Source organism: Gekko japonicus, unplaced genomic scaffold (genome assembly GCF_001447785.1).
Source record: "Gekko japonicus isolate JY-2015 unplaced genomic scaffold, Gekko_japonicus_V1.1 scaffold2071, whole genome shotgun sequence".
Lineage (NCBI taxonomy): Eukaryota > Metazoa > Chordata > Lepidosauria > Squamata > Gekkonidae > Gekko > Gekko japonicus.
The window spans coordinates 88,821-103,547 of record NW_015163151.1 but is presented as its reverse complement, the minus strand read 5'-3'; the positions used below and the strand labels follow the sequence as shown (position 1 = coordinate 103,547).

Genomic DNA, 14,727 nt, shown 5'->3' with positions numbered 1-14,727 from the left:
AAGGTCAGTGATTATACCGTCGTGTTTGTCAAGGACATTGAGGTCTTTCTTGTATAGTTCTTCTGTGTATTCTTGCCATCTTTTCCTAATCTCTTCTGCTTCTGTTAGGTCCCTACCGTTTTTGTCCTTTATCATGGCCAGCTTTGCATGGAACGCTCCCTTGATTTCTCCAATTTTCTTGAAGAGATCTCTAGTCCTTCCCATTCTATTGTTTTCCTCTATTACTTTGCACTGTTCATTCAGGAAGGCCTCCTTATCTCTCCTTGCCGTTCTCTGGAAATCTGCATTCAGTTGGGGAAATCTTTCCTTTTCGCATTTGCTTTTCGCTTTCCTTCCTTCCTCTGCTATTTGTAAAGCCTCATCAGACAGCCACTTTGCTTTCTTGCATTTCTTTTTCTTTGGGATGGTGGTGATTGCTGCCTCCTGTACAATGAATGACCCCATTACGATAATGGAAATTATGGAAGCTATACAAAAACAAAATATAGAGAAAGCGCCGGGCCCAGACAGGATACCTGCAGAATATTATAAATCACTAGAAGATTCTATCCTTATACCATACAAGAATATGATCATGACAGTTATAGAAGATGTTCTCCCTGAATCTTGGTTGGAAGCAACTATCTCACTGATTCACAAAGAAGAAACGGACCCAAAAGAAATTAAGAACTATCGACCTATCTCTCTCCTTAATTTTGATTATAAATTTTTTGTATTAATTTTAGCTACGAGACTGAAAAGAAGTTTTATAAGCCACGCTGCGCTTCAGGGGGCGGAGTTCCCCCTGGGGCCCGATTCCACGGTGGCGGAAATTGGGCCTCCAAAGCGGGGGTTTACCCGCCCCCTGCCCCCACTTGGCAGCCCTAGGGAGAATGTTGGCCCCTGATCATGTTACAAAGGGTATGAGATACCTTGCATATGCTTAAACATGCACATCCAGTAAGATGTAATGAAGAAAGATGGGACTCTTACTTAAAGTTTTATTGGTAATATTGGTATTGATGTCAAGACACACACACACAAAAGGTATTTTTCCCCGTGGAAAAATGTGTAAGAATGGTTTAAGTGACTCCTTTTTAATAATACCTGAATAAATTTACTTCTCTCTGGTGCATGAATCTTAGTGCTCATACATTACAAACATTTAGTACGATATTATGAATTATATAATATATAAATACTTCTATGTGTGTGTTTCTTCTCAGTTATAAAACCCGATTAAACCATTTTAAAATGTTAGTTAAAATGCACAATAAAAGCAATCATTGCAATACAGGTTGATAGACTATCCTAGCATAATGTACTAACAATTGTTGCCTTTTCTAGTAACTACCTACAGCCTATAATATCACAAGCATCTTTACGCATAGTTCAGTAAATACATATATACGTATATATATACACACATACACATACACACACACACACACACACACACACATATATACATACATAAAGAGTGTGAGAGAGGTAGAGGGAGACAGGAGGAAGCAAAGGTGTGAGGAACAGGATAACCATTCCGCAAGTTTCTTGCGGGTCTCCACTTGTATACACACACACACACACACTGTGCCCACAAAATATATGAACTGTAGTAAAGAACATGTGCCAGGTGCCAGGTGATTCTCTTCTGTCAGTAGTCAGAACCCTCAGCCTCTTAGCCAGCACAGAATGGTCAGAGAATCCCCTCCTCTCCTTATGGTCTTTCTGGAATCTCTTATGACTTCTATCCCACTTTTGCTTCTCTGACAGCCCTATGCAAGTCTCCTGGGTCAAGAATACCCTGGTTAGGAAAACCTATCCTTGATGTGGTCCCAGAAAGTTAGAACCTGATTTGATTCTAGATATGTTGGCTCTGTTTTTCCTGCCTTTAACTACTGTCCTTCCTTCTCTAATTAACTGCTTCCCTACCTAAGGACTACAATTTATGCTTAGTCTACCATGGGAACTTTTCACTTTGGAAAATTAAAACAGAACCACCTTACTGGTCCCTCAACCAGGCAAACCTCTGACAACATGTTAAATGAAGTTTATTCCCCCACTTATGGTCTTGTTATGAAGAGTACACATTGTACATCCTGTATTCAGTGGAAACTAATCTCTCTGTAATTAATTTCTAAGAGAAACCCAGAGACCACTGTAACATGTCAACTAGACAGCTGCCTTGGCAATTCCAATTTTTTCAACAGTGAGAACTGCAGGAATTTCCTCTCACACACCATTCTCAAAAACTGCAATTTAAGGGAACAATCCAAAGCCATGTTTCTGAATGGCTTAGAATATTAACTAAGCCCCAGGACCAGTGCCATCCTGAGATTTGCAGGTGTGATGGCGTAGTAGGCCAGTGTAACCCCAAGTGCAGGCAGTTATCATGGGTGTGCATGGGGAAAAACAAAGCTTAGATGGTGACCTAAGGCTTTCCAGTCTGTGTCCTGTGCCTAGTGCAACAATATGTCAGCAACAACCCTGATGTAAATGAAAACACCCTCATGAAACAAACACCAAAAGACCTCCCAGTATCAGTAGTACTAACAACAAGGAATAAACTGTGGAAGTCGCTAACACTTGCAAAAGGAATCTTATATTATGTATCTCTGAAAGTAACACACTGCAAACTGTACCGCACAAATATACAAGAATACAAATACAAAATAGTGCAAATAGTTCAAATTTCCGGCTTCAACTTCGTTTCACAAGTAGACTTAATCAGAAGTAATATTTAGCATGCGTTGTATGATAATTTTCTGTAGTTGCACCGATCCTTCCTAGGTTGCTACACATTTTTAAACTGGGACTAGCCCTTGTATTCCACAAAGTTTAACAGTTCTTATGACAGGCATGACTAAGTAACAACAAAATTCAGCATCAGAATGCCTAAATATTACTTCTGATGAAGTCTACTTGCGAAACGAACTTGAAGCTGCAAATTTGAACTATTTGCACTACTTTGTATTTGTATTCTTGTATATTTGTATGTTCGAGACCCGAGTGTGCCGCATGACGAAGTGAGCTCCCGTCTCTGGTTCCAGCTCCTGCCAACCTAGCAGTTTGAAAGCAAGAAATTACAAGTAGATAAATAGGTACCACTTCAGTGGGAAGGTAACAGCGTTCCGTGTGCCTTGGTGTTTAGTCATGCCGGCCACATGACCATGGAAATGTCTTCAGACAGCGCTGGCTCTTCGGCTTTGAAATGGAGATGAGCACCGCAACCCTAGAGTCGGATTTGACTGGCTTTCGAGCAAGGGAACCTTTACCTTTACCTATATTTGTGTGGTACAGTTTGCAGTGTGTTACCTTCAGAGATACATAATATAAGATTCCTTTTGCAAGTGTTAGCGACTTTCCCAGTTTATTCCTTGTTGTTAAAACCCTCATGAAAGTCATGGAGAAAGAAAATACAACTACCCTCCTGCCACACTCTCAAGGCTGATGCAGCTTAGGATACCACTACGCCCAAAGTCAACCACAGCATTGTCAAGTATTCACTTTTATCTCAGATTATATTCAATGCAGCATGAGGATATAGCTCTCTCATCACAAATCAGACACAGAGAGGAATTTGAAGGTAGGAAACTCTAGAGAAAGGGCACATCAAGCAAACAGCTGAAGAAAAGAACAAACACTGTCCAAGCATATTTCTAACATTCTTCTGCTGAGAACCCTTGAAGAACACAAAAGCTAAGTGGGAGTATCTATACTTCCACCTAGGGATGCAAGGAAATGGAATTAATAGGAGCAGGTGGCAGGAATTAACCCCCAGAATGCACAGAGGGACATCATGCATGGGGGGGTGGGTCTGCTGTGTGCGACAGCCAATCAGCATGAGACCTTGTCCCAAGGGATTTTGTTTCATGATGCTAAAACTCAGTTGTGCCTGGGATTTCCCCTGGGACTCTCTGGTAGCTAGCCCCATTTGGGATTTGAACTAGTGTCCCTGGATATCCTAGATCTTACATTTCCACTACACTGCCTTTCTCTGCCATTCTTCCTGCCCTGGGATACATAGCTGGGTTTGACACCATGGTTCTTCTGAGATTCCTAACACCATGTCAGCTGTCTGTCAACTTGAGTGCGGGGTAAGAGGACTGCTCCTGAGTGTGTAGATTCTACTCTGATCCAAAGGGGAGATTTGTTGTCAACATCCCCCTTGGTGGAATCTGAAAACTTGGCTCATGCTTGGCACATGGGTGTTTTTCCGCAATGAGATAATGAAGAAATGAGAGGAATGCTTTCTGTGAATCGGTGATCCCCCCTTTGCCTGGGAAAGGCTGGTGCTCTTACTCCTTTCTCCAAACCTGTGTCCTTGCGCAGAAGAGGTCGTGGGTGTTCTACTGGGGTTGTCTCTGCCACGTGAGCTGCAGAGGCATGTAGGGTATGTGGTTGCCATGGCCTTGGTTCCCTGTGTGTCTGCCCAGCAAAAGAAAACATAGTTGCACAAAAAGACTCAAACCTTCTCAAATATTCAAAATGATCATCAGGAGAAATATTATTTCCCCCACTTTTGTCTAGAATTCTTGTAGTACTATACTTTCCTAGTTCTTTCATATGTAATTGTGTCAGTAGTCATGATTCAGCGTTTCTCATGTACAACTTGAGCTGACTGAAATGCCACAAACAGAACTGTTGCTTAAAACACACAAGCAAATACTAGTACAATGTCACATTCTGTGAGGGTGACACTAGAAATTACATACAAACCATACAGAGTGTCTGTTTTCAGATGTTACAAGTCTTGGACCATATAGTTCCTAAAAATATTTTGAAGTCCAGAACATAGCAATTTACACAAGTAAATAAAATTGCTTTGATTATCAACCTTGGCTAAACTGGAATTAACATCACAGATGTGCATAGCCAGTATAATTTTCACAATCCCAGTAGTGTTTTTTCTGTATGTGCATATTCTTTGAAGATGAAAAATTAAGGTTGTTTTGTTTGTTTTTTTACACACCATGGCTTGGATCCCACAGAGCATTTCCACATGTGACAGGATTTCCATCCGCACAGCATGCCTTTTTCACCTCCCTCCTCTCCCAGCAGCCCAAAATGCTGCTCACAGGGGACACCCAGGAATACATGTGGGGACATCTTGGGTTGCAGAGGCAGACCAGAAAGTCATGCTGCCTCCATGGGATCTAACACTATGACTTTAAAATCATATTCACTTCTGATAAATATGGCACATTAACTCACAGATATTTTAGGTTTTCAAGGTCTTCAAATGCTCCCGTAGGTATTCTTTTTATGTGGTTGTTGTTTAGAAGTCTAGAAAGTAAAGTAAAACTATTATTTGCTTTTTCTCTCTCCTTTAGCATATTTTCTTAAAATACAACCCACCCCCCCAAAAATCTACACTTACAAATCAAGCCCCAAAATCAGAATACAGGCAGTTCATCAAAATATACCAAAAATTATAAATCAACTTGAGGAAAACTCCATTAATTTCTGCAGTGGAAATACAGTAACTCCACCTAAAGAAGGAGGCTGCTTACAGCCTTGATTGATTTCAAGCTAGAAAACTCTGAGAAGTGAAGTGCATTCAGCATCTGACACTGGGGAAAATTTCAACCATGCAGAGTGAAATCTAAGAAATTTACATACAACCTATGGCAAAAACAGGATTTTATTTTAAACCCACACTTATATTGAATTATTAGTTTAAAATGTCTGGCATTCTATCACACATATTTGAGTGAGGTGCAGGAAGAGAAAAATAATCAACTACAAAAAAGTGTGTTTCCAAGACTTCAAATGGACAACAAACGGAACCAGATTCTAAGTTATTATATTTAACAAATATTTCTACAGAACTGTGGAGATGGCATTAAATATTAAATTAACTCAGAAGGTGTGCCAAATGCGCCTTAATACAAAAGATGGCAAAACCAGACCATGAACCACTGATAGACCACTGGTCAATATCTGATGGGCGAACTGGTATTTGCTGGTTGGTGGAATTCTTCAAATAATTCTCTACCAAATGACCCTGGTCTGATCTAGAAAAACACTCTGTACATTCTGAACAAAAGGAATATTTAAAGCAAATTAGTTATGGTTTTATGTTAAGAGAGATTACACTTGTGCTTTTAATATCTAATCACAGGGATTCTTGTGAAAAAAGAAGCAGACCAAGCAAGACTGATTTCACCAGGTCTGTTCTAATGGATTTTTAATGAAAAATTATAGATAGTTAATTGTTTAAATCTATGTTTGCCTGTCTTACACACTAACATAACATTTTCCATCAAGATAAGATATCTTGTGATCCTTTGTTGTGTGGACTATAAAGTGCACATTAAGTACCAAACATATAAGGAAGGCAGAAACTGAGAATAGGCAAAAGAGGGAGATTACTTGGAATAGACACTGGACAAATTTTCACTAGCCTTCGTTAGAATAACATTGATAAATAACTTTTATGATTTGAAAATAATGAATGCTTAAAACAAAAGGCAAAGGATACTTTATGAAGGATGAAATTCAACTTACAGTGTGTTCAGATTTTTAAGCCGTCTAAATGCACCAGGCTGAATTTCTTTAATTCTATTAAATCGCAAATCCCTGTTGGAAGAAAATGTATATCCATTAGTTCAAAAAATCACAATCTCTGTTAATAATTTTTAAAGAAAACACAAGTCTGCTATGAACTACAAAACACATCTCTCTCTTAAGGACCAGGGTGAGTCTACTGTGAACAGTCATGAGATTATCTTATTTTAAAGTGAAAACAAAATTAAAAGTACCCCAAAATCTAACAATTAGCCAAGAACTAACTGAAAACCAGCTAATGTTTGTGGTAGTATAACCAGATATGACATTATTTTGCCCATAATGGTTCATAATGGTTACTAGGATCAATACTTACTATGCTGACCCAGAGCTAAAGTTCATCCAGCCTAGCCAACACTGTTTTGTAGGAATAATGTACATTTATAGGAAAAAAGCCTTCCTGGGACCATACCACCAGAATGGAGAACAAACCCCATAGGACAAGCTCTTAGGACAAAGACAACAAGCACAAACATACCCACAGATAAAAATAATGTTTTAAGCTGAGCATTCTGAATAAAATGCATATTCTGCTTGTAAAGAGTTCTCAAGTTATCCTTACTTTTTTCTTATTTTCTCTGCCTTCCCCTCTCAATTACCTAATACTGCAGCCCTAAACAGAGTTATACTCTCCTATGCCCATTTGACATCAATGGATTTAATGGGCATAACTCTGATTACAATTGCACTGCAAGTAAATGAACAACATACTTCCTGTGAATAGTATTTACATATTTAAGTTATTTTGACTTTTTTTTCCAAATCAGAGCTCAGTTAAATGACCATTTGAGGTCTCTGTGTGCCAATTCTATTTTGGCTGGTAACATTTGTTAAGTCATTATTTCTCATCAATTACTATATCATCATTAGTGTTCTCTCTAAGTTGAGTTAGTGTAAGCTAGCTCGGTTTTTTAGCCTCCAGCTCACGCATTTTTGTCTTAGCTCAGGAAGGATGGCTCCAGAGTAAACTAATTTATGCAGTAGCCAAATCACTTGCTCACAACTTTAATGCCAGTAGCTCACAAAGTAGAATTTTTGCTCTCAAGACTCCACAGCTTAGAGGAAGCATTGACCATCATTATACTGAACTAGAGTGGGGGACCCGCAATACTCACGGGGGGGGGGGAGTATTCCCCATGGCTCCCACATGGAGGAAGAGGAGGAGGAGGCCTCAGGTGAGCCCAGCAGGTGGGGCCACCCAGCCTGCCAAGACTTCTCCACCCCCCCTACCAGCAGCCATGGCGGCGAGCCCTGAACGGCTCCCAGCTGCCTAGCCCGCCAAGGCTTCCCCTCCTCCTGCACCAATGGCAGTAAGCCCTGTGCAGCTCTCAGCTGCCCGGCCCACCAAAGCTCCCCTGCAGCAGCAATGGCGGTGAGCCCTGCGTGGCTTCCAGCTGCCTGGCCCACCAAGGCTTCCCCCCCCCCGCAGCAATGGTGGTGAGCCCTGCACAGCTCCCAGCTGCTTGGCCCACCAAGGCTCCCCCCTCCGACACTGCCAATGGTGGCAAGCCCAGCCGCCAGTTCCGTGGTAAGTACATTCTCTGCGCATGTGGAGGGACCACTCTTTTACTTTTGGGAGGATTAAAGTATCCCCCATATATTTTTTCAACATCTCAGATTTTTCTGCACACCTGGGGAATGCCCCAAGTGTGCAGGAAAATCTGTTTACCCTTGATGTACCCCAGATGTGTAGATTTAGACATCCGCACAGAGGGGGCACCTTGGCTATTAAATATATAGATAATATGCTAGCTGATCCCCGAATGAAAGCCACACAACAGGACCACAATAACATAGGGGGCTCTACAGGCTCACCAGTTATGCAGAAAAAAAATAGGTTTTTGTAAATTAATTTTTAAGCCTCAAAAGTCAGCCAAACTAAATATGCTCCAAAAGGGGAATAACAGGGTAAACAAGCACCAATTAAAGGGGAGGGGAGAGGGAGAGAGCCTGTATACTCCAGCAGGGATGAGAACAAATCTTCTCACAGACCTAAATTTGTCATGAAAATCGCTGGGTCATGGTTCGCTAACCAAGGTTCATGACCATCCCTATCAATGACCCTCTCATGACCCTCCACATTTTTTTAGGACGTTCGTGCAGCTCATGGTGGGAAATGGGAGGAAGTGAGCAGTATCACTGATATGACTTGCATCCATTTCAGCCTAACAGTGGGGCTGGTCAGCCTGTCAGCTGTTATGCTGAAATAGATGCAAGCCATTTCAGCAATCCCTCTAGCTCCCCCCCCTCCAAGTGGAAGGGGAGCCATTTAAACCTGATGGGCACACCAGACCCACTATTAGGCTGAAATGGATCTGCATGCGGTGGGGAGGGGCCCTCCTGGGTGCAGGCTGATTCTGGCTGCAATGGCTTCTCTTCCCGCGGTGCACTTTAAACCATGTCACAGGAGGAGAAACTAACCCCAGGACCTGTGAGAGGCAGGAGGGTTCTCCTGGCTGCAGGCAGATCCTAGCTGCCATGGCAGAGCCCTTAAAACCCTCGGATTCTGCTCCCCACTGCTTCAAACCCAGAAGGTTACATATGGGGTGAAGCACCTCCCAAGGGCATTTCACCCTTTTCTTTCGCTGTCCCAGCTATCTTGGGCCTGCTCACACAACCCAATAAAAGGAACTGCCCCAGGCAGCCCAAAACAGCTGAGCCAATGCGGAGAAGTCTCTCCCCACCAGCTCAGCTGTCACACTTGGGCTCCCTCGTGCAGCCTGTTAAAAGGGGCTGTACCAGGCAACATAAGGTGGGGGTGAAGTGCCTCTGGGGCCAGGAGAAAGGTGAAAGGGAGTCCCTTCCCAGGAGACCCCCCACACACACTTTCTTCTGGTCGAGACTCACCACAGCCAGGAGTAAGGGAGAAGAAGAAGTGAGGAGATTACATTTATACCCCGCCCTTCACTTGGAGTCTCAGAGCAGCTTACAGTCTCCTTTCCCTTCCCCTCCCCACAAAAGACACCCTGTGAGGTGGGTGGGGCTGAGAGACTCTTTCAAGAACTGCTCTTTCAAGAACAGCTCTGACAGAACTATGGCTTGCCCAAGGTCATCCAGCAGCTGCAAGTAGAGGAGTGGGGAATCAAACCCGGTTCTCCCAGATTAGAGTCCATGCACTTAACCACAACACCAAACTGGCTCTAGGAAACCTAGGAGATTCCCTCCCCACTTTCTCCTGGCCATGGCTCGCCATGACCAGGAAAAGGTGACCCCAGGATGTGCGTGCGGTGGGGAGGGCTCTCCCAGCCACAGGCAGATCTTGGCTGCCATGGCTTCTCCTCCTGCAGTGCACTTTAAAGAATGCCACAGGAGGAGAAGCTCACCCTAGGATCTGTGTGTGCGTCTCCTCCTGTGGCATCTCTAGCCCTCAGGGGGTCATTCTACCCCATCACAAACCTCATGAAACAAACTGGTTCAGTAAACAAGGAGGTCCATGAAGGTTTGTGAGCAATGCTCCCACTAAGCTGTGGAATCCTGTGAGCAAAAATTCTACTTTGTGAGCTACTGGTGTTAAAGTTGTGAGTGAGCTATTTGGCTACTGCATAAATTAGTTTGGTCTGGGCCCCACATACTGTAATGAAACTCAATCTTCCTGGTTCATGTCCATCCCTATACTCCAGTCCCTGAGAGCTTACAGAATCTTGGGATTTCCAAATTGCACCTACCATATAATTCCCTACTGCCTCCCAGGCTGTCTTTTATAGAATCAGAAAGCAAATCTTTGGACCTGCCTTGTATTAAACTAGTTACCCATCTGGTTTTATCAATAACAACATAGGAACATAACAAAAGTCCTCCTGGATCAGACTAATGGGTCCCTCTAGTCCAGCATCCTGCCACAGATTGGCTAACCAGTTCCTCTGGAGGGCCAACAACAGGGCACAGAGTCCAAGACTTTCCCCTGATATTTCCTCCTGGCATTGGGATTCAGAGGTTGACAGACTCTGAACATGGATGTTCCCCTCTGTCACCATGGCTAGAAGCATGTAGAAAACATACAATGACCCTCTCATACATGTTGTAATCAAAAAATTGGATCCAGCTTTGTGGACTGGTGCAGGCTCAGGTCGATTGTGGGGTGAAAGTTGCTGAAACTGTGGTGGAATCACTAATAGCGATTGGCACTAACCGGGAAAATGAAGGTTCATTCCGGTTTGCAGTTTGTGAGACCCCACAAACCATAAACCTTCACAGACCTTCCCGTATACCAAAATGGTTCATTTCATGAGGTTTGTGATGTGGTAGGAAAGCCCCCCCTGTGGCCTAGAGAGATCAACATTGCACCGAGTCTCCAGCTGACTCTCCTCTTCAACCAAAGGGAGATCAGTACCCTTTTCCTTCTGACCCTGCAATCCTCAGCTTCTGGGCCTCCTGGGGTCCCTCTTTTTGGCCTGGCCTCATCTGCTGGCCTCCGTCTGACTCCCCACAGGCCAGTTTCCTGGAATTCCCGCCACTTCAGTCAAAAGGAGATTGGCCTCTTTTCCTTCCAACCCTCCTGGGGTCCCCCTTTTAGGCAAGGCCTCATCTGCTGGCCACCCTCCAACTGCCCCACAGGCTGGTTTCCCAGAAATCCAGCTGCTTCTATCAAAAGGAGAATCGCCCTTTCCCTTCTGACCCTGCAATCTTTGACTTATGACCTGGCCTCATCTGCTTGCCTCTCTCTGACTGCCCCATGGGCCGGTTTCCCAGAACTCCCACCAGTTCTATCAAAAGGAGAATCGCCCCTCTTTTCCATCTAACCCTGCAACCCTTGATTTCCGGACCTTCTGGGGTCTCCCTTTTTGGCCTGGCCTCATCTTCTAGCCTCCCTCTGACTGCCCCATGGACCAGTTTCCTGAAGTTCTGCAAAAAGGGCATAATCTACCCCTTTCTTCCACAAAACTCATATCTCCGCCTCCTCTCTCTCATGTGCCGCCACTGGTGTGCATCCCTCCTCCACCTCTCCTCCACCTCACCCAATCCAAACTCTTTCACAGTTTCCTCTGTGCCCCCAGGTACTACAAGGGCCACTTTTGTTTGGTTTTGTAGGGCCACTACTGGTGTTTCTAGGGCTGCAGAAGTCCATCCCCCCACTTCTTTGATGAAATATTGGCACCAGCATGTCTGCCACACAGACTGCCAACACAAACCTCCATAAAAACCATGGAGGTTCATGGGAGGTTCGTTGCAGGCATGACTGCAAGACCCTCAGTTCACGAACCACGAACCAAGTGATGTTTGTGATGAAATTAGGTTTGTTACGAAGTTAGAACATAAGAACATAAGAGAAGCCAATGTTGGATCAGGCCAATGGATCAGGCCAATTAGCCAGTCCAAAACTCTGTCACACAGTGGCCAAAAATACCAGGTGCCATGAGTAAGTCCATCAGTGGAGCCAGGACACTAGAAGCCCTCCCACTGTTGCCCCCCCCCAAGCACCAAGAATACAGGGAGCATCCCTTGCCACAGCCTGAGAGTTCCTATCTATACCTTGTGGCTAATAGCCACTGATGGACCTCTGCTCCATATGTTTATCCAATTCCCTCTTGAAGCCATCCATGCTTGTAGCTGCCACCACCTCCTGAGGCAGTGAATTCCATGTGTTAATCACTCTTTGGGTGAAGAACTTCCTTTTATCTGTTCTAACCAGACTGCTCAACAATTTCACGGAGTGCCCATGAGTTCTTGTATTGTAAGAAAGGGAGAAAGGTACTTCTTTCTCTACCTGCTCTATCCTATGCATAATCTTGTAAACCTCGATAATGTCACCCCTCAGTAGTCATTTCTCCAAGCTAAAGAGCCCCAAGCGCTTTAATCTTTCTTCATACGGAAAGTGTTCCAACCCTTTTATCATTCTAGTTGCCCTTTTCTGCACTTTTCCCAATGCTTTAATATCCTTTTTGAGGTGTGGTGACCAGAACTGTACACAGTATTCCAAATGAGGTCGCACCATCAATTTCTACAGGGACACTATGATACTGGCTTTGTTTTCATTTCCCTTCCTAATAATCCCCAGCATAGCGCCCCATTTGCCACGCTGACACCCACTCACCCATCCTCGACAGATCCCTTTGGAGTGCCTCACAATCCTCACTGGTTTTCACCACCCTGAACAATTTTGTGTCATCCACAAATTTACTGCTTACTCCCAACTCCAAATCATTAATGAACAAGTTAAAAAGCATTGAACCCAGTACTGATCCCTGCAGTACCCCACAGCTTACCACCCTCCACTGAGAAAATTGTCCATTTATACTCACTCTCTGTTTCCTATTAATTAGCCAGTTTTTGATCCACAGAAGGACTTGACCTTTTATCCATAACTATCGAGCTTACTTAGGAGCCTTTGATGAGGAACTTTATCAAAAGCTTTCTGGAAGTCAAGGTAAACAACATCTATTGAGTCCCCCTTATCCACATGTTCGTTTACTCCCTCAAAGAACACTAACAGGTTAGTGAGACAAGATCTTCCCTTACAGAACCCATGCTGAGTCTGCCTCAATAGTTTTTTTCATCAATGTGCCTACTAATTCTATCCTTAATAAGATAGAATTATCCACCAACTTACCGTGTTGTCCCGACGACGGTCGGGACCGAGGGGAAAAGAGCCACCCAAGGGAAACGCCTCGCTGGGTGCCAACTCCCCAGCCCACCCCCAAAAACACCAGCACGAAGAACCACGGAGCACCGGAACCCCTGCAACCCTTACCCAAGGCGGCGACCGGCGCGGTGACCTGAACGTCGCAGCAAGCAGCCCGGAGGTCGGCGGAGCACAGAGGAGCTCGAGGCGGGCTGGCGGCCCGTCGGCGGGAGAGCGGAGGTGCGGCCGCCGAGGAAGAGTCATCTGCGGAGGAGGGTGCGGCCGCGGCAGAGGGGAGCGGCTTGACTGGGGCCCTGAGAACCGAACGCCGGAGCTACTGGGCGGGGTTTCCGGAAGTAGCTTGGCATGGTTCGGTATAAAGGGGGGCGGGGAGAGTAAGGGGGAGGGTCACAAGGCCGAGGGGGTAATAAAAGCGGAAGCCGGGAGCTGGCCGGGGAGGAAGACGGGGACGGGCTGGGAACTGACGGTACAGAGAGAAAGCCATCCCATGTGCTCTGGAGGCAGAGCACGGAAGCCCGAATCCCCGAGACGGTCAAGAGGACCAGGAGGGTACTCTGACTATACCGTCTTCTGAGGCTTTCCTCCCACTTCCTAGCAACCCCTGCCTCGGCCTGGACCCCGATAACGCCAAGATTGGGCAGAGCACCTGAACAGACTCCCTTGCGGCGGTATCCGGATAGCCGGCCCCCACCTGGACAAGCAAGGGCGTGACACCTGTATTGATATCAGACTGACTGGCCTGTAATTTCCCGGATCTCCTCTGGAACACTTTTTAAAGAAGGGAGTGACATTAGCTACCTTCCAGTCCTCAGGAATGGAGGCAGATTTTAATGAGCGATTACATATTTTTGTAAGGAGATTCACAAATTCACATTTGAGTTCTTTCAGAACTCTTGGATGTATGCCATCCAGGCCTGGTGATTTATCAGTTTTTAAGTTGTCTACCAGTCGTAGAATCTCCTCTATCGTCACTTCAGTCTGACTCAGGTCTTTCAACACCTCTCCCGAAATCAGTGGTTCTAGAGTGGGCAAGCACTTCTCATCTTCCACAGTGAAGAAAGAGGCAAAAAATGCATTCAGCTTCTGAGCCATATCCCTATCATCCTTCAGTACTCCTTTTACCCCTTGGTCATTCAAGGGCCCCACTGCCTCCCGCAGCATTGGTTGAGAGCCTCTTAAAGTTTGGGACAGAATTCATAAAAAAAATTATACTAAAAGATCGAGACTAATAACACCATTAGAGGCCTTTACGCTGCCGAATGTTTATACAGGAGAAGAAATATTGAGGTATCAGGACATTTTGGACAGTAAGGACAATCTTAAGCTACCAGAACATCTGTCCTGGTGGCAAAAAGTACAGCTGGAATCAATATATTTGAAGGACAAAAAAGTGGGATTTAATGGTAAAATAACCGAACTGGAAAATGTTATGTTAACAGCAGATAGTAAAATGATAAAGAAAATATATAAAATGTTGTTGGATGATACAATGGCAGAGGAAATTGTGAAGAATAATATGATTGTATGGGCTCAGAATTTAGGGCATACTATAAATCTTGAAGACTGGGGCAGATTTGGGAGAAAAATATTAAAATGAC

At 44.5% G+C, this 14,727-nt stretch overlaps 1 protein-coding gene across 1 annotated transcript in view; it reads right to left on the bottom strand.

Annotated features, from left to right (window-relative positions):
- The window catches only part of PXDN (peroxidasin), a 185,419-nt gene that overhangs the window by 110,114 nt on the left and 60,578 nt on the right, over positions 1-14,727 (bottom strand). Inside the window, exons 2-3 of the mRNA XM_015407041.1 lie at positions 6,490-6,561; positions 5,194-5,265 (exon numbers count right to left, since the gene is read on the bottom strand). Coding sequence (XP_015262527.1) covers positions 5,194-5,265; positions 6,490-6,561 — 144 coding nt within the window. The remainder of the gene's footprint in view (positions 1-5,193; positions 5,266-6,489; positions 6,562-14,727) is intronic.